The sequence below is a fragment of the Rhincodon typus genome, chromosome 9 (genome assembly GCF_021869965.1).
Source record: "Rhincodon typus isolate 14 chromosome 9, sRhiTyp1.1, whole genome shotgun sequence".
Taxonomy (NCBI): domain Eukaryota; kingdom Metazoa; phylum Chordata; class Chondrichthyes; order Orectolobiformes; family Rhincodontidae; genus Rhincodon; species Rhincodon typus.
In genome coordinates, this window is record NC_063340.1 from 78221110 (window position 1) to 78248339 (window position 27230).

General features: G+C 43.6%; 1 protein-coding gene across 2 annotated transcripts in view; it reads left to right on the forward strand.

Moving 5' to 3' along the window:
- Positions 1-15209, forward strand: part of crim1 (cysteine rich transmembrane BMP regulator 1 (chordin-like)) — a 243568-nt gene extending 228359 nt beyond the window's left edge. For both annotated transcript variants that reach the window (XM_048601057.1, XM_048601058.1), the window contains exons 16-18: positions 3030-3211; positions 9234-9410; positions 10168-15209. In XM_048601057.1, the coding sequence (XP_048457014.1) occupies positions 3030-3211; positions 9234-9410; positions 10168-10182 (374 nt within the window). In that variant the 3' untranslated portion in view covers positions 10183-15209. The remainder of the gene's footprint in view (positions 1-3029; positions 3212-9233; positions 9411-10167) is intronic.
- The last annotated feature ends 12021 nt before the right edge of the window (positions 15210-27230 follow it).

Genomic DNA, 27230 nt, shown 5'->3' on the forward strand with positions numbered 1-27230 from the left:
GAGAGTGTGAGAAGGTGTTTGTGTGTGTGAGAGTGTGAGAAGGTGTGTGTGTGTGTGTATGTGTGTGTGCTGCTCAGTGTTTGCCTGTCAAGGACCGCAGGCCAGTCGGTGATAGGAGTAGAATAAACCATTCAGTCCCTCTGGCCTGCCCAGCCATTCAATTGTAGCCTCAACGCCACCTTCCTGGCATCTGTCGATAGTCTTTAACTCCTGTGTTAGTTAGTTAGCTCAGCTGGCTGACTGGCTTGCAATGTAGTGTTGCCAACCATGTGGGTTCAATTCCTGCAGTGGCTGAGGTTACCATAAAGGATTCTCCTCCTCAATCTCTCCCCTTGCCTGAGGTGTGGTGACCTCAGGTTAAACCTCCGCCAGTCATCTCTCTCTCTCTAATGAAGGGTGGTAAGACTGTGGCGACTATGCCTTCAGTCAAGAATGTATCTACCTCAGCCTTAAAAACAATCAATGACTGTTCCTCTCAAGGGAAAGGCGTTCCAAAGACTCACAATGATGAGAGAAAAGAAATTCCTCCTCATCACCGTGTTAGACTCTGTCTCTTATTTTTAGTCTCTCCCACAATGGAAAATACCCTTTCACCTCCCACCCTGATGTCCACGTTGAATTATTTGCCCTCCAGCCGCTCACTCTCTGCCTGTGCCACCTGTAACCCGCCGAGGTGTGGGCACAGCTTCCCGTCATGTCTACAAGTCTACATTAACCACTGGAAATTCGCAGCTGATTGGCTGTTGATGAGCCTCAGTGGGTTACCTGCTGCAGGCTAGTCGATTGTCATTGCTGCCTCCTGTCACATTGCCTGCCTCTGTGTGCCCACAGGATGTTTGACTGTATGGGGCATTGCTGACAACACACTTACATTGCCAAGGGTGGCTGCTGGATAGTCGCCAGAAACAGCAACAGCTTTCTCCCATCCTAATCTGAAAGCCACCCCCTCTGCACAGCTGGTGGCTCCTGCTCGAAACGTGGTCTTCCTGGGAGGAGAGGGCAAGGCAAGGGGGAAATTGACACTCCAGCAGTCACAGGAAAGGGTTAACCATTGAGAATGAAAAATATTGATTGTTGTGCTGTGATGTCTAACATTTTGAAAATCATTCCATCCTAAAGCATCTCCTTTAGTTCTCGATAAGATAATGGTTAACGTGGGTAATTATTTGAGAAGCAACGCTGGGTTTATTTATCTTGTGAGATAGCCTGTAAAATTCACCAGCGTCAGAGACGATCCCAGAATCGTGGTCTGCTCAGTAAACCAGTAATACAGTGCCCTTTATCATTCAATGACTCTTCGTCAGCAGTACCCAGGAGACAGGCCTACGGAAGACACAAAGCATTGTACAGCCATGAACTTTGTAAATCGTGAGTCAGCAGCCCTTACAGAGATTAATGCAGACATTCGCATGATAGCCGGCATCTCCACCTTTTATAGTTCCTGTTGCTCAACAGATAAAAGACTTATTCAATTCTTAAATCTGTCTTTCCCTTGACGCCATCCAGACTGTTCAGTTTGGGTTGGCCTGTGTAAAAGGTGATGACAGATTGTACGCACCCTGTCTGATTTCCCACTGTTTTCAAGTGTTTCATTTTACCTGATTTCATCTCATCAGCAAATCCTGTTCACTTCTACTTCATGTACTTAAATATGTAGAATGCAAATTTGAGGCTATAGCCAGAAAAACCACAACCAGTCAGAACGATGGTGCGGGCTGTAGGGGTCAAACTTCTGTTCCTTGGTCGTATGGGGGAGGATGTGGGATAGTGGTTTTGTCACTATGGGTTATGATCTGGGTCCACTGGTTCAAAACCCACTGTGGTTACTGCTGTTGTTTAAATTCAATTGAATAAAGATGTGAAATTGAAAGGTAGTTTTGGTAATGCTGACCATGAAACTATCCTTTCTCTGTTGTTGGAAAAACCCAACCAGTTGACTCATTTCCTGTAGGGGAAGGAAAGCTGTTGTCATTACCTGGTCTAGTCTACATGTCACTCCAGACCAATAGCAAATGTGATTGACTATTAACTGCTCTCTGAAGTGGCTGAACAGGACACCTAATTCAAGGGCAAACAGATGGGCAGCAAATGTTGGCTTTGCCAGTAAAGCCCACATCCCAGAAAAGAATTTTTTAAAAAATATTCATTTCCTTTATTTACATTTCTATTTTTTGCCTCATGAGGTAATAATTTCCACAGTCTCTGGGTAGAGAAATATCTCCTGAATTCCCAATTAAATTAATTGGTGAGTATCTTCTATTTATCATCCCTAGTTCTGGTCTCCCCAACAAATAAAAACTGTTAAACTCCCCCATCTAATGTATGGAACCCCTTTGTCACCTTAAAGACATGGCAACTGTCCCCTATGTCCTTTTTAGAGAAAAGAGCTGTCACCTATACAACCTTTTCCTGGTCTAGAATCAGCCTTCTACACCCTTTTCTGAACCATCACAGTGACACCAGATTCATTATTTTTCACAACATAGAAACCATAACTGAGCAGGCATCTTCTCATCTCAGTTTGTGTGTACAAATTTGACTACTCTTTCTCAGAAAAACAGCTCAGCAGTAGTGGGGTTTTGTGGTGGTCCAGTGGTAGCATCACCGATCTAGTAATCCAGAATCCTAGGCCAATGTCCTGGGGTTGTACTTCCAAGTCCCACCATGGCAGATGGTAAAATTTGAATTCAGTGAAAGTCTGGATGTAAAAGCTAACCCAATAGTGATCATGTAATCACTGCTAGTTGTTGTTTATAAACCCATCTGGCTCACTGCCCTATGTGTGACTCCACACCCACACAGCAACATGGCTGACTTCTAAATGGCCTGGCAAGGGTACTTGGGGATGGGTAAGGAGTACTGCCTTTGCCAATAATGCCTGCATCCCATGAAAAAGCATTCATCTTGGTGGTACTGAAAATGTGTGCCCCCACCCACCTTAAAGGCTGCCATGTTGAATGGCCATTGCCTCAGTGTAAACCCTTCCTCTATTAATATTAGACTTTGTCTTTTCTCTTCATCTCCAATAGAGAACCTCCGTGTAAACGCGATAGGTGGAGACTATCCCCGGTACAGTGAAGATTCTGCTATGCACTCAGTGGCTTGGGTGGCACTGCCCATCATGATTGCTCTTGTTCTAGTCATAGCTCTGCTGCTGGTCAACCAGAAGAAGCAGTGGATCCCAGTGCCGTGTTACAGAGCTCCTACAAAGGTACGTGTTGTCCTTCTTTCTGAGTATGCTCCCGTATAACTGGTTAAGGCAAAAGTGTGTGGGGAATGGGGAGGGATGATCATGAAATGACCATATCGTCATTAAAAACCCATCTGATTCATTGTTACCATTCAGAGAATCTGCTAAGTTTAGTGAGCCTGGCCTACATGTTGACTCTTAATACCGTCATAATCTATCACTGAGTCATATCAAACTGCTGTATGCAAAGGGTGAGGCTGAATAGGCTGGGGCTATTTTTCCTGGAGCATTGGAGGCTGAGGGGTGACCTTATAGAAATTTTAAAAAGTCATGAGGGGTATGGATAGGGTGAATAGCCAAGGTCTTTTCCCCAGGGTAGTAGAGTTCAAAACTAGAAGGCATAGGTTAAAGGTGAGAGGGGAAAGATTTAAAAGGGATCTAAAGGGCAACCTTTTCACACAGAGGATGTGTATGGAATGAGCTGCCAGAGGAAGTGGTGGAGGCTGGTACAGTTACAGTATCTAAAAGGCATCTCAAAGGGTACATGAATAGGAAGGATTTAGAGGGATATGGGCCAAATGCTGGCAATGGTCTAGTGGTATTATCACTGGATTGTTAATCCAGAGACCCTGATAATGTTCTGGGGACCTGGATTGAATCGCACCAGGGCAGCTGGTGGAATTTGAATTCAATAAATATCTGAAATTAAGAGCCTAATGATGACCATGAATCCATTGCTGATTGTCAGAAAAACCCATCTGGTTCACTAATGTCCTTTAGGGAAGGAAACTGCTATCCTTACTGGCCTATATGTGGCTCCAGACTCACAGCAATGTGTTTGACTCATAACAGCCCTCTGGGCAATTAGGGATGGGCAATAATCACTGGCCTGGCCAGCGATGCCCTCATCCCAGGAATGAATAAAGAGAAAAAAGAGGGACAAGATTAACTTAGGATATCTGATCAGCATGGATGAGTTGGACAAAGGGGTCTGTTCCCCTGCTGTACATCTCTATGACTGTACTTAAGGATGGAAAATAAATGGCTTTGCCAGTGAAGTTCACATCCAAAGAGCAAAAAGGAATTGAATGCATGTGTTGACAGAAGGTAGGCATGGAATCAGGGTCAGCTAAAATGCCCGTACAGGATCAGAGAGAAAGCTCATAGGTAAATAATGGGCAAGTCTTATACAGGATAACTGGTGCTCTTGGAACCCCACCCCCGTGGGGGAAACCTGCATTTTCAGAAGACTAGGAAGCCAGTAGGGATTAATTGCCAAATGAGAAATATCTTAATAAATGTGCCTCTGACACCATATTCCAAATTGAGTCTTCAGCCAACTCGGCCAGTCATCGCCAGGTCTTTCAGAAAGTAGCACTTACAGTGTAGTTTAGTAAAGTGGACCAAATCAGTAATACGCTGTGTAAAGTTATCATAAACATACCTATTCACGATTTTGAAACAAAATAAAGCGCTCCGAGCCACGTCAAGTTCTTAGGTGTACCTCCCAACATTTAAAGGATCATTCATTTGAAAAGAACTGTTAGACTGCATTTACTTTCTTCCCCTTTAACACCCACTTGTTAATTTTTTTTATTAATGAAATATTTATACTTTAAACAGAACACACAGACGACTTTGAAATAATTGACTGGAAAGCGTTACTGAGCCGAGCACTGAGAGAGAGAACTGAATTAACTCAAGGGGCTGAATTACTCTAGGTTAATTACTGCATCTTGTTAATTCAGCTCCATTGCTCATCAAAAGCAATTACCTGAATGCACTTGGGATTCACTATTTAAGGAAAGCTCATAATAAGTAGCTGGGAGAAGAGGAAGGATGTGTGCAGCTTCTTAGTTCTTGGTTACAAAAGGAGATGGGTGGTGGATCTCAACCCTGATGTGGTAATTGTAATTTAGAGCAGAAACAAATCCCAGCTGACACTCCAGTGCATTGATCAGGGAGTACCACACTGTCGGAGCTGCTGCCTTTCACATGAAATGTTAAACCAAGGCCCCATCTTGGGATGATGTCAAAGGTCCCATTGTGTTTTACCGAGGGAGAGCAGGAGTGTTATCCCTGGAATCTTGGGCACTATTTGTCAAAAAACAGACTACTGGCTCATCACCAGATAGCTGTTTGTAGGAGTTTACAGAGAGCACATTTATCTATGACAATGTCTACACTTCAGGACTGCTCAGGTGACTGCAAAACACCTTGAGGTGCCCAATAGTGGTGAAGGGTGCTATATAACTGCAAGTCTTTATTTCCCTTAATTTCAATGGTTTACCGCAAGGTGTCAGTCAGATGCTATCAAAAATTAGAAGCAGCCCTGGATTTACATTGGCTCAGGCACCCCCATAATCATTGCAGTTCTGAATAGTCTGAATTGCTGCCTTATCATTTGTAAATATAGTGCATGTCGCTGAAATCTACCAGCAAGAATGTGTCAGGTTCAAATCTTGGGATTGGATTGAGTCAGCTGTTCTCAGAAAACAAAACAGTATGTGGCTTCTTGCAAGTTGGCTATTTGTTAAGAGCGTGGTCTAGGACTCATTAGAATGTACTCTAAGAGAATCTGAAACTTTAATGAGGGAAGAGTTAATCTTTAGTAATAAACAAGAACTAATGTGAATGGTACCTGTGAGCATTACTGAAACTAAAAGTAATTTTGCTGTTTAATTAGAAGGCTCATTAAGGAGATAAATCCTTTCCCACCAAACCATCGGCACTTGAGGCATCCATCCTCCCTCCTAATTTCACATTTAGGTTCAGTCTGTTAGCACATGACTCCAGCATCCTATTCAGTCCTGGGATGAGCTTCAAACCCTATTACATATAGAACAGAATCTGCTTATTCACATCACCATGGCCAAGGCTATCTCCGCTGTGCTGTTACCTTCCATTACAGCCAAGCTCCTTATCCACTCTCCTATCACACCAAGAATCAACTTCTCCAGCACTCTCCTCAGCAGCCTCATGATGAGTACCTGATGAGAATGGCACGTTCTTCACACTGAGGGCAACATTTTCTGTTTGGCCTCAGGACCCCAGTGTCAGGATCAAATGCAAGTCTCCACCCCGTACCATCAGGAACATCACTCAGCAGCAACTTTTCCAGGACTGGCCAGCAAATGGCTGAGGAGACACTTTTCATCCAATTAATGCTGTCAGAGCTGAGGGGGCCAAGAGGACACTCAGTCACCCTCAGGTCACCAGTTTTAATTGGCCCTTAGATTGAGTCAACAAGCTGCCCCGCAGGCAGGTAGCTGTTCCTGACCCAGTCTGGTCTCCAGGAGCTGGCCATGAGCCTGGACTGTGAGGAATGGAGAGGATAGACCCACCGTCCATATGGGAAGTACCCTGTTTCCTTCCCTTCGTGGCCCCACCCCATACACGAACAGAAACCCCACCTCCTCACCTCTGTCTGTCCTTTCCTGTTCACCTGTTGTAGAATCATAACAGCAGAACAGGAAGTCATTGATTCCATTTTTGCTTCTAATGGCTTTTTGAGAGTTACATAAATTGTTCTCACTCCCCATTCACTCTGTCCCATAGCCCTGCATTTTTTCTTTTTATAATTATGTATCCAGTTCCCTCTTGAAGTTCACAATTGAATCTGCTTCCACCGCATTTTAAGGCCAAGTGTAATGTAGATTCTTCTTATCTCCTTTGTCTTTGCCTTTAGGCCCATCGACAGCCTTATCCCAGCCAATGTCCTCTGGCTTACTGTTCCAGCCAATGTTCTTTGGTCCTGCCCACTTTGGTGTACTCTTGGATTCACTTTCAAACCTCCCCATTCTTCTGCAGCTGATAGGAATCCTTTCCATCTCTGTGAAGCATCATTGTTCTTTTTACTACTTTAAGGTCCTGTTCAAATGCACATTGTTGACAATAAAAGTTGGTTCTTTCTCAAGAGACAGTGGGAGGTAGTGGTGTAGTGGTACTGTTACCAGACTAGCTATCCACAAACCTAGGCTAATATTCTGAGGACACGGATTTGAATTCCACCATGGCAGATGGTGAAATTTAGATTTAATTAGATATTAGTCTAAGGATGATCACTGTCAGCATTTGTAACCACGGTCAATTGTCATAAAAACCCATCTGGTTGACTAATGTTCTTCGGGGAAAGAAATCTGCCATTCTTCCTTGGTCTGGCGTAACTGTAACTCTAGACCCACACAGAAATGTGACCTTAACTGCCCTCTGGGCAATTAGGAATGGGCAACAAATGCTGGCCCAGCCAGAGATGCCTACATCCCATGAATGAACTTTAAAAAAGAGCTTGGACTAAACTATAGCATTTGCTAAATTGGCCACTCTACAAAAACTTCCTTCATACTTACTTGCATAGAACCATCCAACTTAAGAGGAAGAAATCTGAGTCAACAAGGGAAAAGAATGAACAAATAGGAGATCCACAGCAACAAAGAACAAGTTAATTCCATGTGATAGTGTCTTGTGGAAAGAAAATTGCATTTCTTGCCCCATCCCTAACTGGCCTTAGGAAGGTGGCACTGAACCACTGCAGCGTGTGTTAAAATGCGGATCAAATGTCAAAAAGATGGTAATATATATTAAAAGGAATGAGCGATAGAGAGATCGGGTTTTGATATGACCAAGTTGGTTCTTAAAGAGTAGCAAAAGTGATGAAAATGTATGTAAGAGACCAAAGCCATAATGCAGGCATCATATTTCAAAATGTCATATTAGTCATATTTTGTTACAGCTATAAACCGGTCTGTGAGAAAAAGATAAACACAGCAAGTCATTAATCTGAAGCCTGAAATGTAACATTTTATTGAGTCGCTAGCCTGTGGTGATTGACTGCAATGAAACTGAGTGTAACAGGCAGCCAGTCCAGCAGCACCCTGTTTCTGCCCAGGCCAAATTGTGCCCCAAGATATACTTTAGCTTTGCATCTTGGCTCAGGAGGTTAGTCCCATTCTCAAACTAAGCTTCAAACTTGCCAGTAGTCCATTCAGAGAACTGGGCAATGTGATCATGATATTGGAATGCCAGTCCACTTCCTGTTCTCTGTCACCTCTTTTTCTTTAGACGGGGCCTGCCAATTGAAGTCTGGCTCACTTCCTGCTCTGTGCCGTGTACCAAGTGCCCTGATGACACATACATCAGAAGAAGACTCCAGAGACAAATTGTAGCCTTCGCTCAGGTCATGGACCTGAAATGGGGCAGCGCTAGTGTTCCTGGGCATAGGGACAGCAAAATGACAACCTGGGTTCGTACTCCTGTCGCTGTCCAGCAATCCCACTGAACACTGTTTGTGTGTGTATGGAGGGCAGGTTTGAAATTTGGCTCTGGCACTCCAGCAGTAGGATGGTATGTGGGCACCGGGCATGAAATCTAAACTTATCAGACCCACTCAGAGCTGGGGCATTGTCAGTAATGTGCTAAAGGATCAGAGGTCAGGTTTCATGTGGTTTTATCAACTGGTTCCACTGCCCAAAGGCTGACCTGGTCAGAAGAGCAGCCTGACAAATGTGGTCAGTGTTGGGGTGTCCAATAGCAGGGCCGACCCAAACAGGCATTCTTAGCTGGTGAAGCCAGAAGCCTTCACCTATACATAGCCAGCCATTGTACCATTTAAAAAACACAGTTAATTCACGGCCAGGACCATTTAAATATTGAAGGTGCCAACCAAGAATCCCAATCCCTGTCTCAGAACAGGTTGGCTCTCCATCCACATTCCCAGGTCCCAGTTAAAGGTGGAAGTGAACAGGGTAAGAGGCAGGATTGTGATTTTTCAAGACCTTGACCACTACCGCTCAATCCCCCAGGAGCGTCAGTCATTACTGTTTGGGAACAGAAGTGGGCGGATATTTTTGCAGTGTGCGCGGAGCCATTCCCCAGCACTATCAGGAGAGGATCGAGATAGGGAATTGTTGCAGGATGGAATGTACATGTGAACAACAGCCAGAGAGATGGAAAATTGTAAGCACGCAAACAAATTGGTGCACTTGGCGTTATGTTTGAGAGTTTGGGAATGACTCCAATTAAGTCTTGTTTCTCCCTCTAACAGCCCTCATGTCTGAACAACCAGCTGGTGTATGTGGACTGTAAGAAAGGAACCATGGTTCAGGTGGACAGCTCCCAGAGGATGCTGAGAATGGCAGACCCAGATTCCAGACACAGTGGTTTCTACAGCATGCCAAACACAAAGCAAAACAATTTACAAGTGGACAGCTTCTATCAAACGGTGTGAGACACCTCTCTATGCAGAAAGACTTTTTCTTTACCGCTACAAAAAAACACAAAAAAAAATCACAAAAAAAACCAGCTACAATTGTGCACTTGCTTAATGGACTGTATTGGGTTTGTGAATTCATGTACAGCTCTAAGACTTTAACAGGATGGGCTCCGTTTCACTCCTACAGTGTGCCAGAGAGAGAAAAAGAATCATTCCCGCTTTTCCTTGTGATATTTGACCAAAGTGTTTTACAGAACACTTTAGCACCAAAGTTAAAGTTACTGTGGGTTTATCTGCATGTAATATATAGCTGTAGAAAGGAGAAGGACATTGTGTGGAAGGAGAATCCTTTCAGGTTGACTACCAAACAGCAACTTACCAAGTCTGTAGACTCCTTAAGTTTTCTCACTCTCTGTACCCATTAATGACAAAGCCTAACCCACCGAAAACTAGAGAGAAAGAGCCCTTGGCATCAACGTCCTAGAGTGTGCCACAAGTACAAACTATGTAAAGTGTGTCAGCATGGTCCCAGGCCTACCATAGAGACAATGTTTTCTGTACACATAGAAACTCAGAAAGATAATACGGATTTTTTTTTGATTTTTGTTGCTGTTGTTGTTTTTAAGAGCATGGCAGATGTTAAGGGTGGGTTGACTGAGGCCATCTTAAAGTATATGTGTGCTGCTTTTTAATGGCCAGTTGGTTGGCAAGGACAGCGCAAGGCTGCGGCCTAAACTTCCTTTTTTTTTGTTTTGTATGATATTAGCACTGGATCATGTAAAGATACTACCAGAGATGAGGACAACCACAGCAGGCTTTTCCCTGAAAACCACCAGCCTCTCTGGTGGCTTCCTAAGAGTTTCGGAAGGTGGACTATAGAAGAAACTTTGTTGGACAAAGTTCCTGCTCGATATTGAACGAGAAAAAAAGACTGGGTTTTGTGCTTACTGGTATGCAGACTAGAGACTGCTTCCGTGATAGGAAGCTTCGTAATTATATATTACTCAAGCACCTTTTTTGAAGCTCAGAAAAAGGAGATTATGCTTTGTGAAACATTAGCATTATAGGAATATTTATGTTAATATATATTATGCTAAAACAAAAGTATTTGTACATATATATAATTTTCTATGTTTTCCTGTTTAATGTATTTATATCCTAGAGAGATTTTATCCAGTTTAAAAAAAAATTAGCTTAACAGTCATTCCATTTTAGTGCTTGATGGCTCACAGGACTCGCAAAAGGAAAGAGCATCTCATTTTACCTAAGATTTTGTGCCTTTTTGCTGACGGCTTCAGCACTGCTCTCGCTACTTCTGATTTCAGCCTCCAAAGGGCTTTAAAGATCGCAAAATGGGTCTCACAGTTATCCATAATACAGTACCAATGCTTGTCAATCTTGAATTTTTTCTCCCCCACTTAAAAGTTAGTCTTTCTTTTGTCCAGCTACTATGTCATTGATTAACTTGTACAGCTTTTGTGTCAGTCTGTTGTTTGATTCCTGTTGCAATTTAAGGATATTATGCACTGGGCAGCATTTTTTTTTGGTTCCTATTATAAACAGTGTGCTTTGTACTTGTTTGTCTTTTTTTCCTCCTCTTGCAGAAGTTCTGACAGGCAGTTTTTCTCTTCCCAGAATGCACCAGGATCTCTATTTGTAAAATAAAATAACAGAAGCTGTTATTCCCCAGTGGCAGAGTGAATAAAATGCAGAGCCTGGTGCAGAGCTTAGCTCACAGGACAAGGTGGTCCCAGTCTCAATTCCCAGGCTATGCTCTAAGGTGCCCCTGTCGGCTCGGGCATCGGTAAGGGAGCCAGTGAATGGCCTCATGGCTCCCAGGTTCAGGAGGGAATGATTTAACCGATGTCCCTGCTCCCTCACTCCCCACCTACGGGCAAGGACAGGATCAGGCTCAGCTCTCATCGGAGACCAGAATACTGCAGATGCTGCTGGAAACCTGAAATAAGAACAGAAGACGCTGGAGATACTGTGCGGGGTGATGCCAGTGTTTGTGGAGAGAAACAGAAGGGTGGATTTTACTCCCTTCCCCAGCCCCCAGCCCTCACTGCTGTATTTGAAGGCAGGGCTAGGGGAGGGGTGATGTACAGGGGAGATTGTAAAATGGACAGCTGGCCTGCCCATTCATCCTGACCTGTCTCCCACATTACACGGGTAGGGACGGTATCAGACAGCCAAGCCGCCTTCGGGTCTCTTGAGGCCCTCAAGTTCCAAACAGTGGCCAACAAAGGGCCTCATTCTGTATCCTCGTGCTGTTGTTTTATGTGTTCCCGGAGGCAAGGGCTTCTGCACTTAGTGGACAGAATCTTCTCCCCTTTATCCCGGGAGAAGGGTGGAGGTGGCACTTAATTAGGCAGGTAGCATATCCGAATCCTTCCATACCCCGGGGTCTTGATTCCAGTGGAAAGCCCACCGGATAGCCTCGCCACTGCCTGATTAGTATGTGATCCTATGGGCCTTCCCCGGAAGAGACAAAGTGGGTTTCTCACCAGTCGACCCCAATGATTTCAATGCCTCCTCCCCCGCCCTGTCTGAACTAATATCCCCACCAATCACATTCCTCTCCCACCCCTGCGTCATTTTACATCGGCCTCAGTAAAACCTCCAGCCCCAACAGTTCAGCCTTGGGACCTCCATTCACACCTGTTAATTAAATTGTCCCCTCCCTCTGCTTTTGATGCTGAGTAAAATCCTCCCTCTTTTCCCTCTCTGCGATGGTGTCTGTCATCACTCCCTCAAATGCAACAGGCACAGACTTCCACCCATTTATCCCTTGTGCAGTTTAGCTATTAATCACTGGATCTGACTGAACTGCACAAAGTATAATTGACCCTGCTCTTTGTTGTCACAACGATCCCAGCTCCACAATTGACCAAAAACAAGGCATTTCCGTCCAAAGGGAACTTTGGATTATTTTCTCCACGAACTATTGGCCTCTTAAGCCACTTCAAACCCACCTCCAACAAGCACAAAAGAGCTCATGGACTTTGTCAGGAAATTGGAGCCCATTTATTGAGTTGTGTCTGCTGCATTGTCCCCCTTCCTTTGTCCACCAAGCTGAAGAACACCACACCCCCCTCCCCCAATGCCTTCGCCTGAAGCATGATGAAGCCTGACTCAGGTGAGTAAACAATAACAGGCTCAGTTAGACATAACTCTATATACGAGGGATGGTAAAACAGGTCATCTTCTGGAACCCTGCACACTCAAGTCTCAGTTCATGTGATCTAAACCACGTAACTCCTTATGCACATGCTCAGTTGTTCTTAGAGTAAAGGTATAGTTAACCCTTTACTCCACACTGCCCTTGCCTTGAACTCATCTTCCAATTTTTTCTTTTAGTTCTCATTATGCCATGTCTGAGCTCATCTTGTCCCTGAGAGCAACCACGTACTCTCTCAATCCAGTTCCTACAAAACAGCTTCCCTTCCTGACATTCGCAACAGCAAGCATTGTAAGTGGTTCCCTCTCCTCAGGATTGCTTACCCACCCGTGGGGTCCCTCCCCTGAAAAACATTTCCTTGAACTCCCCCCTTCTACTGTCTTTGATAGCTACCACCCCATCTTGAACTTCCCTTTCCTCTGAGAGGTCCAAGAAAGTGTTGTCATTCCGCTCTTCCACCCCCACCTGGCTCCATGGGGCTGAATGCTACAGGCCACTCACCGATAAGATAGTAGAGCAGGTGGAGCCAGGAGAGGGTGACCCAGTACTGTCCTGCTGCCTGTCTATCCAACTCTGCCCCAAACAAGATTTCAGGGAACAGAAGGAATGGGGGTGGACTGAGTGTGTTGCCCATCATTGTGCCAATCGAAGCTCTTAAGTGGGCATTTAATGCCACATTTAAGGCCTGGTCCTCCCCTAACCCCTGGCCAGTTCTTGACGTAATGGATGGCAGGAGAGATCTGCACCCAATATGTAGACTGGCAGATTAAATCCTGCACGCTGCCGGCTGGTAGAATTGTAGAGCTTGTGTCAAGGTGCCCTGTGTCTATCAGAGACCTCGTTCCTCTCCCACCGCTCAGTCAAACATACTCTCCCCACCCCACCCCTCGCCGGGATCTGTCAGCCTGCTGGCCCAAGAGTAATCCCAGAGCTACCGGAATATTCAGATCCATCGCTGACTTGTCACCTCCTGCCCTTCCTGTAGCACCCACGGGTGCTCAGCACTCCTGCTTGGCATTGCCAGTGAACAGAGATGTTGATCAATGCAGTGGAGCTTCAACCTGGAAGTGGGGGTGGAGTGGGGAGAAGACTACCCCTCCCCTCACCCTCCCCCTCTCCCACACACTAGTCAAAGGGCCATCGTGTTAAAAAAAAATGGAAATGACGTCCAGGGAGCCCAAACCGCAACGTGTCCCATCAGAGTTTGCGTTCCTCCAACTCTGACCCTTATGCACTCCCCCCAACCCCGCCCCATCCATTATCCCCAGAATTGGTGGCTGTGCGTTCAGCTACGTTACCCACACCATCTGTCTTCTCTCCCCAACGCACTCCTTGCAACCTACCTCTTTGACAAAACATTTAATTGCCCTTTTCGATATCCCTTCCTTTCAATTATTGTCCAACTAATTTCCTATGAGGCACCAAGGGCGCCACTTTTATTTTGCCCTGACATAAAGGTGCTATGCAAATGCAGGTTGTTGATTGAACGTGATTTATTTGCTCCATTGAAGTATGTATTATGGGTAATTGTGAAGATCTCCAGATGGCATTGAAAGGCATCACCAACCTACATTGAGGGAGAGAGAGAAAGATACAAAGTAAATGACATGGTTCCTGGTACTGAAAAGTTACTAATAAAAGAACTACTGGAATGTTTGCATTGATAAGCTGGACTTTTTTTTTGTAGTATGCCTATTAGTGGTTATAACTTACTAAATGTATTAAAAACAAAAGACAGGTCTTGGCACTTTTTGTACTAATTAGCCCTTTTTTGTGTAATACCTTTTTAAAGTGCTTTCATGAGAAAAACCATTTCCCAGTTTGCTTTAATGTGAAAACATTTGTACTTGTGTTTCGTAGTGGAATTCTCAAGTATTGTTGTAGATACTTGGGGTCGAAGCTTGCTGAACTTGAAGCTGAAAAAAAGTCTAATTTATTGTTTGACCTAATTTATTAATCTGAAGATTAATGAAAAGTTAGAACATCGCAAGATGTACAGTTTTTTTGCGCTATTTGTACGGAAGGAAAAGAAAGGTGATCTGGTTTAATTAAGGGTCGAGATTTTTTCCTGTCTACATGACTGTTTCATTGTTCCCACCCAGTGATGGTTATCTCTTGAAACTTGTTTTCTTTGCTGTCTGTACCCCCACTTTCTCCCCTGCCATCCCATCCCCGACTCTCCCCACTTGGATATGGGAATAGAATTCTTCCTGTATGATCAAGACCAATTGTTTATTCCTTTCCCAACCAAAAGAATTGTGTTGAGAATTTTTTTAACAGGTATTATTTCACTACTTGTTCTTATTTTTGTGATTGTGGTTGAATTTTGGAGATGACATTAAAATAAAAACTAACAGGATGCAGGACATATGGGGTAAGATGCTTTTTTAAAAAAAATATGAGGGGAAGAAAGATTGCTGTCCACTACGTACTGTATCCATTACACTCTTGTACTTTGGTTACTGTTGTGCTAATGTAAGATAATGCAAAATATTTCTAAAATAGATGCGTATGTGGCACTTGGAGTGCACTGCAGTTCCGCAGTTTGCTTGTTTACTTTTTTTTTAAATGTAAGGCATTTTCTTGTAAATTCGCTCTTGACAGCACAATAAACATCGTTAAACCCACTGTTCCTGTTTATTGTTGTGATCCTGGCCAAGCCTGAATTTACATTGGTCACCGACAAGGCACATGCAGGTGACTGAGCAAAAGGTTGCATTTATCAAATAGCGTTGGGCTCATCTGACATTGGACCAGACAGACAATCTTTCACAAAAGGGACTCTGGAGCTGAGCAAAATATCTTTTGCTTCTTTCCTTCAGATGAGACATCAATCTGGACATCTCTTCTGCCTGAATTAAAATTGATGGAAGCACTCAGCATCTGTGAAGATGGGAACAGTTAACGGGTCAGATCTGTGGCCTTTGGTCAAAACCCATTTCTGTAATCTTGGGTAGATCCAAGGATTTGAATCACAATCAGAATCCACAGAGAATATGTTGGAGCTGGAGACGGTTGCTAACGTGGCAGGGAAAAGTGGTTTGGTAGATACCTGACCAGACACAAGAAGGACGGAGTAATTAGGGTGAACAAGGTGGAAGAGACAAATGGAAATCCTGTCAGAGAAAAGCGTGCAAGCTGTTCATGGTAGACATTCCTACAAGAAACACAGTGTTCAGTTAATGTCACACCTAAAATGTTAACTCTATTTCTCTTCCTGCAGATCTGAGCATTTCCAGGATTTTCTGTTTTTGTTTTCAGCTATCCAGTCCATTCACAGTATTTTGCTTTCTCTAGTCTGTCTCTTGAGATGAGCAGTGAAGGCCCAGAAATTCAAAAGGTGTTTGAATTAGAGGACAAGGAAATGAAGTGTGCATTGAGCGTAGACAAGTGACTTGGAGAGGATATTTTGAGTAGTTTGGCTGGTGTTATGGGCAGAGCATAAGAGAACATTCCATCCAACAGCAACCCACAAAAGCTGCTTTGACAACACCTTCAGAACCCAGAGCCTCTCCTATCTAGAAGGACAAGGGCAGCAGCTGCAGGAGAACACAACTACCTGCAAGTTTGCCTCCAAGCCACATACTATCCTCAGTTGGAAATATATCACTGTTCCTTCATTGATGCTGGTCAAAATCCTGAAACTCCCTACCCAAGAGCATTGTGGGTCTACCTAAACCAAATGAACTGCAGCAGTTCTAAAAGGCAGCTCACCACCTCTCCATGGCAACTAGGGATTGTCAATAAATGCTAGCCCAGCCAGTGATGCACATATCCCATAAAGGAATAAGAAAGGTGCCCTAGGATCTTGCTTCCTGGCATTAACCTCCCTTTCATCCTTTTTCCCTTGGCAAGAATAGGATCTCCCACCATCTGTTTAAGATCTCTTCACATGACACTGAGGAACTAGTGAATCTGCTGTAGTTGTTACAGCCATGTTTTCCTGAGCAACCTTCTCCTTTGTCTGTAGCCACAAGGCACTCCTCAGAGATACCAACTGCCTTGAGGTAAAGTTCAGTTTTGTGCCCCTCATGCAGCCAGTACAGGTCAACGTTGCAAGCCTGAGTGATGAAAATCAGTCTGAAGCATCAATAATAATGTGGTGCCTGACTGGGCTGGCATTCTGCCCGACCCCCTGGTTTCCAGATTAATTAACAATTTCATCTCTATTAAATGATCATTCCTCTCATTCAATAGTTAACTGCACTTCAATAAAAGAATGAATATCTGTGAAGCACCTTCAGACATTTTCACAGGATAAAACATCATGTAAGCACGTATTCACCAATATTCTGCCTCTTGTATTTTACATAGTTAGAGATATTGGACTGAATCTTGCAGTTTTTTTGGCTAAGTGCAAACTACGTTAAGATTTTTTTCAGGAATTCTCACTGTGAGCCCTGGTGGATTCTCTTACCATTTATTACCAAACTCACCACATTAACTGCCTGCCCCACCCTTATGGAGTCCTTCATATCCTATTCTAGTGCCATCTTACCATTAGCTGTTCCCAGAATTCGCCACACATCGGATATCTGTCGCGAGACTGGTATCCCTTTTGCCAAAACCATCTTTAAAAGTCGTCATGCCACCATACAAACACTGTAAGGTCAGAGCCGCCCTACACTGTTCCTGATATTTGCCCCGTACACAGCAAACAAGGGGTAATTGTTCTGCTGTGCAGGCAGGGATCGGGAACATTTGCTGGATGGAGTGGTGCTGACACAGCACATTCACCATCCCAGGACCAGCAGAGGAGGCCATGACACCAGGCCAATGCCAACTGGTCTGAGTTTGCCCAAACTATCCCCTCGCCCCCACCCAACCCAGTCACTGCAGTCTCAGCCATCTGGAGGATGCCCAGCACAGTGGGAAGAAGGTCATTGTCTGTCTCTGCCAGTGTAAGTACCACCATCTTTTCTCCGATACCTCACACTTGTTCCATCTCTGCTACTGTGCCCGTCCCCCACCAAGGCTTGTGCTCTACCACTTAAACTATCCCCTGCAATATCTCCCTCACTCGCTATCCCCACTACCACCTCCGACACCACTAACCCTGAATGCCCTCTGTGCTGCCTACTCGCTCACTCGGGACACCTCCGCATCCACGCCAACGGTAACAGTTGTGCCATCCACTTTCATTTCTCATAATCCCTACAGCTGCCTCATTCCAGAAGGAAATCAGCCCAAAATAGGGCAGAAAGTGTCAAGATGGGTGAGGAGCTACACAGCATTCAGCTCCTCATCCCTTTTGAGGAGAGTGTCTTGAATGACCATCTGGAGGGTCTAACCGACCATGTCCAAGCCAAGGCTACCCTTGACTTCTTGTGCCAGGACCACCCCTGATTGAAGGCTGTCTCCCTTGGCTTGACTGAGCAGGCCAGGCAGCATCAGTGGAGCACGAAAGTTGACGTTTCAGGCCGGGACCCTTCTTCAGAAATGGGGAGAGGGAAGGGAGCTCCAAAATAAATAGAGAGAGGAGGGGTGGGACTGGGGAAGGTAGATAGGATGGTGATAGGTGAGTGCCGGTGAGGATTGGTCAGCTTCCTGGCTTTGTATTGGTGCCAAGCAGCAGGGCAACAGGGGCAATATGAGTCTGGCATCTCCGGGTGAGGGGGCAGAGCGCAATAAGGCAAGGCAGGGATGTTGTGAGTATCCAGGGAGCCACTGAGCAAGCGAATGTTATGATAGAGAAGTCCCTGAGCCAGAACAAAAACAGGAGTTGCTTGAAAAGCTCAGCAAGTCTGGTAGCATCTGTGAAGAAAAAAATCAGAGTTAATGTTTCGGGTCTGGTGACCGTCCCTAAGTCCCTGAGCTGGGTGCCTGTCCCTGAGCTACAGCATTACAGCCCAAGGTGCAGCATTGAAGTGCAAAAAAGTATTTAAGTGGATCAGAGATGTGCCATGAGGGTTATTACAGGCTAGCACATGTTGGATGCCAATGTCCATGCACATGGATTGTGTGTGGTTGGTATCCATCGAGCATGGCCTGAGATTTTGGTGCCCAGTGTCCAAGTGATGAGCTGAAACTCACTGGGTGCCCGCTCTGACTTCCATGTCATCAAGAGTTCTCAACATCCAGCTTGTTCAGAAAGTTTGGTGAGATAAGCTGAATATGAATGAGATGAGATTGGCCTTAATAAGGTGCTTAACAAACAGTAATGCCCCCATAATTGGCAACTCACTGCTGCCCAATGAGAAATTTTCTCACCACTCAGCAAATCATGAAAGATGCAGCGAGATGGTCTTGACATCAAGATAGGCCTCATCAGAGATGTCGTCCAAATCTGCCACAAGTCTTGCCTTAGGTCACATTGCTCAGCCTCCTATTTTCTGTACATACATTACCGAGGCTTTCAATAAAAAAAGACAGCTTAAGTGTTTTACTAATGGGACGGAAATAGAGAAAATTTTGAAGGCTCTGGTGTGCAGTGGTAATATCCCCACCCCTGCAATGGGAGAGCCAGGTTCAAGTCCTACCTGCTCCAGAGCTGTGTCATAACATCTCTGAATAAGTTGACTGAAAACTTAGAAATAAAGAAGATTTTTCAGGGGTCTTGTGGTGCATTGGTAGTGCACATGCCTCTAGACCAGGTGATCCAATTTCAAATCCCACCTGATCCACAGGTTTTCACTGAACAGGTTGATGAGAAAATATGAGAAAGAGCTGGGTCCTTTACCCCTTGTAGGCTGTATTTGAATTTTTTTATTTAGTGGAGGGTTTTCAAAATTTAAAAAAAATTCTTTCCCAGTGGGGGCAGGGGGTGGTTGACTTCTGGAAAGGGAAAGTTGAAAATTTAAGCAAAAAGATTAGAAAAAAGGAGAAATAAGGAAGATTGAAGTTGAAAGATCAGCAATTTCAGTGAACTCAAAACAGCATTATATGAAACAGCATTGCAATCCGGTTATAATCTCTTCCACACAACAACAACAAAAACAAAGTTGCTGGAAAAGCTCAGCAGGTCTGGCAGCACCTGTGAAGGAAAAAGACAGAGTTAACGTTTCAGGTCCAGTGACCCTTCCTCGGAACGGATAATCTCTTCCAACCTCTTCCGTTGGACAGAAGATACAGAAGTATGAGCAGATATACCTACAGATTCAAGAACAGCTTCTTCCCTGCTGTTATTAGATTTCTAAATGGACCTCTCAAATTTCAAATCTAATGTAGATCTCACTCTTTGTGTAGCTGTAAGATTGTATTCTTCATTCTGTTCTATTACTCTAATGCACTTTTTTTGGTATGATCTGCTTGTACTGCATGCAAAACAAAACTTTTCACTGTATCTAGGTACATGTGACAATAATAAATCAAATCAAATTAAATCAAAATAGCATTCAATAAAGCAAAAGCAGAAATTGCTGGGAAAACTCAGCAGGTCTGGCAGCATTGGTGGAGAGAAATCAGTTAACATTTCAGGTCCAGTAACCCTTCAATAAAACAGATCCATGATGAACTATCTCAGCAACTCAGACCTACATTAGGGAAAAAACTTCAATGTGACTTCGAGATAGTACGAACTGCAGATGCTAGAGTCAGAGATAACACAGTGTGGAGCTGGAGGAACACAGCAGGCCAGGCAGCATCAGAGGAGCAGGAAAGTTAACGTTTCAGGTCAGGACCCTCCTTCAGAAATGGGGAGGGAGCTCCGAAATAAATAGAGAGAGGAGGGGTCGGGCTGAGGAAGGTAGATGGGATAGTGATAGGTGAGTGCAGGTAGGCAGTGGTGGGGATTGGTCAGTGAGGTGGGGGGGCAGATAGGTGGAAGAGAAGGTTGTGTCATGTCAAGGAGGTGGGGATGAGAGGGAGAGTTGGTCATGGGATGAGGCCGGGGGTGGGGAGATTTTGAAACTGGTAAAATCTTACCACGAGCTTACCACGAAGAACTTACCTTCTCAATCTCTCCCCTTGCCTGAGCTTAAACCATTACCAGCTGTCTCTCTTTCTAACAAGAGGATATCCCTCTGGGACAGCTGTACTGAGCAATAAATCAGCAGTGATAGGGCATCAATATTGTTGAATACTGATGATATGTAGGAAGTTTAGAAGGAAGACAGGAAAATGAGAAATTATTAAAGAATGGAATCAATTTCAAAAGTGGCTTTTGAACCCACATGTGCTTAAAAAGTCACTAGACAAACATTTTAAGAAGGAAAATATCAAAGGAGCAGAGAATTCTGATTATTACAAATAGTTCCAGTATCAGAAGAGATTTACCAGGATGTTGCCAGGTATGGAAGGTTTGAGTTATAAAGAAAGGCTGGATAGGCTGGGACTTCTTTCACTGGAACACAAGAGGTTGAGAGGTGACCTTATAGAAGTTTATAAAATCATGAGGGATACAGGTAGAGTTAATGGTAGTTCTCTTTTCCCTAAGATGGGGGATTTCAAGACAAGGGGGCACGTTTTTAAGGTGAGAGGAGAGAGATTTAAAAAGACACGACAGGAAAATTTTTTACACAGAAGGTGGTTGGCGTGTGGAATGAACTTCCTGAGGAAGTGGTGTATGTGGGTACAACTGTAACATTTAAAAGACATTTGGATAAGAACATGAATTGGAAGGGTTTGGAGGGATATGGGCCAGGGCAGGCAGTTGGGATTAGTTTAGTTTGGGATTATGTTCAGCATGGACTGGTTGGATCGAAGGGTCTGTTTCTGTGCTGGATGACTCTATGGAGTTACTCATGGTACAAGAATGATGGAACTGAATGGTCTCCTCCTGTGATGAAATCTGCAGCTTAGAAATTGTTGTTTCGTGCCTGGTCTGGAGTTACTGGAGGTATAGGGAATACTTTCCTGTGTCCTTCAATGCCTCATATTGCTCCTTCTTTTACCGCAGGCTGGGAAAATGGCAAAGTTGTCAGAATGGCGAACTGCCATTCACTTATCAGGCAGATTACTGAAGAATCGAAATGGATTTACAGCTGGAGGAGCAGTTAACTGGTTTAATAAGACATCGTAGCTTGTAAATTTGAACACATTGGGGCAAGCTAAGATTTACTTCTCAAGGTTTGTGGAAGATGGAGATGGGAAAAGTGTTTATGACCCTCTTCACCTTGTGCATGTTCATGATTTAAGAGTAAAGAAGGACTATCCGGTAGAAAGAGAAAAAAAGACTTGCATTTATATAGCACTTTTCATTAATTTAAGCACTTTATAGCCAATGAAGTCTTTCTGAAGTGCAGTTGTTGTTATAATTTAGGTAATATGCTGGTTATTTATCCACTCACACATACAATGATAATGGACAGACAATCTGTTTTAGTGACATTGGCTTGATAATTATTTGTCAGAGCCAGCACCGTGGTTTATATTTACCCGAGAGGGAGACTGGGCCTCACTTTAACATCTCATCTGAAAGATAGCACCTCTGACTATATAGTATTCCATCAGTTATGCACTGGAGTGTGAAATTTGAGTAGGGCCATCTCCTCATAAAAAAACAGATTCGGAGGCAAAATGTGGAGAGTGTTGCTAATATTTACAGAGCACTGTGAATCTACACATGTCACTGCCACACTGATGGAAACTGGCATTTAGAAGAGTAACCGATCAGAGGTTAAATATTGCAAACCGTACACAAGCAGTAATGGGAAGAACTGTGGAAAATAAACTTACCTTCACACACAGCAAGGACATAGCAGGGATCCACTAACCCACCATTTCTTCTTCTTTCTGAAGAAGGTCTAGGCCTGAAACGTCAGCTTTCCTGCTCCTCTGATGCTGCTTGACCTGCTGTGTTCATCCAGCTCTACACCTTGTTACCTCATTTCTTCTTCGTCCTGAGAGTCCCTTTATGATTGTGACGACCAATGTATCAGCGCAGCAAATACTACACGCTGATGAGAGTTGATTGCTCTGGCACATTAAATTCGTTAACGTACTGAGCAGAGGCAATAAAGAGAAAAACTTGCATTTATTTAGAATATTGTGGCTCTCAACTCGGTTGGAAGCCTGTAAGTCAGAAGGTAGTGGTTTGAGTTGCACACTAGGGTGTGAGAATGTAATGCTGGCTATTCAATCAGCATTGAGGCGTCTCTGCCTTGCCTAGTATTATTCTTGGGTGAGACTCCAATGCAGAGTTCTCTCCTATTCTGGTGAACATTAACACTGTTCAACAATAACAGGGAAGGGCAAGACTTAATGGACTTAGAATATGGGGCACTGTTCCCAGCTCCGTCATATAATAAAGAAGATTGAGGCCCTGAAGAAGATCTACAGGGATGATAACAAAATTGAAAGCTTGCAACTTTCAAGAAAGACTGAAAGGTTGTGTCCTTTTCTTTAGAAAAAGGAGGAAGCTGACCTAATAGAGATCTTTAAAATGATGAAGAAATTCAGCTCACCTAGGTAAATGGAGGGAAAGGATTCATTCTTATGGAGGAATCCACATCTAAAGGTCATCGAAAATCCAACTGGAGATTCAGGAGAGATTGCTTGATCCAAAGATTCATGAAAGTGTGAAATTCATGTTGAAATTTTCCTTATCAACCTATTTGTGGGACGTTATTACACAGCTCCAGTGCAGACAGGATCTGAACCCTGGCCAGCTCAGAGGGGGGAACACTACTACTGCACCACATGAGCCCCCAGACAGTATGAACAGCATAAATCCCAATGCAGACCAGCTGAACTGAATGCTAGAAGTCTCTGCAATTCTGTCTAAGCTTTCCCCACCTTAGCCTATTGATTGAATTAAAAATTACATCAAATGCAAGCAAACAGAGAACTAACTGCTGTTGAAACTCCCTGGTGGAGACAGTTTTGATAGCAGTGAAGCATGGAGCCAAGAAATAAATGCTTGGGGGACTGGTTCCTCGAATACAGACCATTAGGCATTTACCCGTTGGATCAGGAAGCAGTGTAAATTGAATTGTTACCAGATGTTTGCATTCTTGCTATTCAGGTAATGATGTGTGACAATCTGCAGCTCTCCTGTGGTCACATCAAAGATGTTGATCAAAAGAAGAGACAGTGGAGGTGAGATCTGTTAATTGGTTGCAATTAGATACCAGTTTGCTGATATTCAAATGCAGGCTTGTGTGCAGCATAGCTGTACCACATTTGCTTTGAATGACTTGCCTCTGTGCTGTAGATAAATTCTATGTACTGCTTCATGCCATGATTTGCCATTGGAACTATGATCTCCAACTGGACAATCAACAGGGGATTTCATTAAGTTTAGGGATGATATACCCTTGGGACCATAGGTTTCTGCCATGGGGTGTCATGAGACTGATCAATCTCGACCTGCAGATCTTTGGGCACATTGTCAGGATGTGCCGTCAGGTAGTGAGATCCAGAAAGCAGGATTTGCTTCCTTTTCCTTCCTTCTTTACAACCACTGTACCTCATCATTAGGGTGTTTGCACTCAAAGTGTGATACAGCTTGACAGACAAGTTGTCACCATTTTGAATGATTGGCAGCAAACTCTCAATTTCAATCAATGCTGTTATGTTTCCTGTAGAGCTTCGGAGTGCTATTACAGCATCTTCTTTTAACTGTCCCGGAACGCTAGCCATTGGAGATTGAAGAAAACCAATGGGCCAGATAATTTTCAACCACTTAGACACCATTCCCAGTCCACTGCTATCAGTTTTGCAGGAGTTTTGCCTGAATACTTACAGAGCTGGCTTCAAGAAGAAATGTAGTGTTTGTTCAACAGCTCTCCCATTGAAGCCAAAGATTACAGAAAGGCCTTATTGGTGGGATCTCTCTAGCATTCTTATGCGTTACTGATACACAATCCAGATCCCTCTGCAGTACAGAGTGTCGGGACTAGAAGTGCTCTGTATACCAGGACCTCCATCAACCGTGACAATCAAACCTACACTGGACTAAAGACAGACCTCACAACTAAACAGAAGTGGAAGATTGTGAGAGTGGGCCACCAGGAGATGCAATGATTCAAACAGCACAGTTGGGCAGCACAGTGGCTCAGTGGTTAGCACTACTGCCTCACAGACCCAGGGATTCAAGTTCGACTTCACCCTCAGCGGACTGTATGTGTGGAGTTTGCACATTCTCCCTGTATCTGCGTGGGTTTCCTCCCACAGACCAAAGATATGCAGGATTGGCCATGCTAAATTGCCCATAGTTTCCAGGGATATGCAGGCTAGGTTTATTAGCCATGGGAAATGCAGAGTTACAGGGATAGGGCAGGGGATTGGGTCTGGGTGGGATGCTCTTCAAAGGTTTGGTGTGGACTCAATGGGTTGAATGGCTTGTTTTCACACTGTAGGGATTCTATGATTCCCTAAGACCAAAGACCAAAGAAGGAAAATCAGTGATTCAATCCGGGTCAGGAAATATTAGTCTCAGAAATGCAAAATGCAGGACAGTTGATCACCCAGGAATAGGTTGTCCAGGATCACTGCAGCTGGTGCAAGCAAGTAAAAGATGCTGTGTTCTCCTTTGAAGTGAAGCATGTCAGAGCCACTGAGCAATTCATCTGGAACTCAGCCCTCCAGGGTAAGCTATCATACTTACAGCAGAGACTTCTGAGATAGGTTGGTCTTCTCTGTAACTGCCACAACTCTCTGAAACCTCCCAGATAATGAAAATGATACTTTTGGCCTTGAAGGATGAGCAAGAAGACACACCAATTATCACCAAAAGGTGTTGCCATGGGAACTTGTCCTGGTGAGACCTGCCTTTTTTGTGGGAGAGACATTCATTCTCACAATCTAACTCAAGTTCCCTTCCTAAGCTCTTTTTCAGCATGTTGGTGACACTTTTGATTCCTGCCCTTAACCTGATTTAGAAAATCTCTTTAGGGTTGGTGCTAATTTCTCTCCACCCCTTCTGTATCTTCACTTGGTCTTTCATTGATTCATCTGCTTCCTTTTCTTGACTCCTTTTTCTCTAGCTCTGGACAGAGGTGATCCATCAACATCGGATATTATTCACCAATTCACACAGTTAACTTTCTCTCACTCTGCTTCCACTAGGGGCTCTTGGTTTCTCTAACATGACTATTCTAGCCATGCCATCTTCCACACCTGACCTTTAAAAAAGCTTGGCTGTGCAGTGAAGTGGGGGGATCTTGCTTTGCTCCAAAATTTCCCAGGACACAGATTGCACCAAGCTGTAGTATAAAAGGATTATTTATCTCAGTTACAGGGGTAAAGCGAGCAGGGACTGTTCAGAGACAGTAGTGTCACCTCACCTGAAGCTAATGAAGTAAACATGACTGGTTAGTGCAAAATGACAAGAACATTTCTGATTGGATTCCATTATGTCTTTACCATGGAGACTATACTGAGGAAAATATTACTGAAAGTGAACATATTAAATAAATTTTAAGTAAAATTAAATCTATATTCACTAAGAAATCTTTCACAATTGAGATCAGCAATCTGCTTGTGCCTAATAGTCCACATTACTATAACAATATTAATTTGACTTGGATGGATAATTAAATATCAGGTGTAGTCTTCAGCAAGAAGTGCAAGGGCATATAGATGTTACTTTTGGCATCTTACATATTGGATATATTAAATGTTGAGAACGTTGTATTTGGCTGGCATGTTACAGTTGTAGTTAGAGTAAAATTTAGCAGCATTTTGCCATTATTACCCTGCTGAAACTAACAGTGACTTCTGGAGTCCACATACGTGCAGAATAACACAGAAATCCAGACTTTGCTGCCATTGATTCTTCTTTTCCTCTGGAGATACACTGTTGTGGTTTGTACCAATATTGCAATTGCTAAGCAATCAGTGAATTGATGAAAACCCTTCATTGTTACACTATCTGTACCATTGTAAAAGCCTTTGGAGAGGTTACATCACATTGAAAAATGTGTAATTGGTTTATTACCACATAATAATTTCATAGTTAGTACCTCACTGGACTCGAAAAGTAAATTTTAATTTTGTAGAATATCAAATTTCTCAATAATGATCTCAAATTATAAATTTTCTTACAACATTTTAAGTTTATCTTTATTTCAGCTTCTATTTTAATTTAATATTTGGGACGTGAGTATTAATCCTTCTCCTAGTTGTTCTTGAACAGATGGCTGATGACTCACTTACAATTGAGTGGCTCGCTAGACCATCTCAGAGAGCTTACAAAAGTCAGTAACACTGGTGTGAGTCTGGAGTCACATGTAGCCCAGACCAGACATCAGATTTCCTTCAAGAAAGGATATTGGCAAACTGGATTTTATTTTCTTAGCAACAGTCCTTCAGCTTCATGATCATTTCAATGAGCCGAGAATCTTATTTCAGATTTATTAATTAATTGTATTTAAATGCCCCAGCTACAATGGTGGATTTTGAACATGTCTTTCAAGCATTAGTCTGAGCATCTGGATTACTAGTCCAGTAACATCAGTTATAATCATTTATCTTGCTACCTGAAAAATTAAATACAAAATTAATAATTTGGTGCTTTTAACTTCCTGATTTGATGTCTGTAAGAATAATTTAATGTAGTCGTTCACCTGTTTATTGATCTCACCATTGCTAGATGCCTGAAGATCCCCTTGACTTGGCACAAATTTTAACGACCATGTTTAAGGGGGAAATCCATGCCAAACAGATTGCTGCATATTTGCGTCAGAGATAGTAGGAACTGCAGATGCTGGAGAATCCGAGACAACAAGGTGCAGGGCTGGATGAACACAGCAGGCCAAGCAGCATCA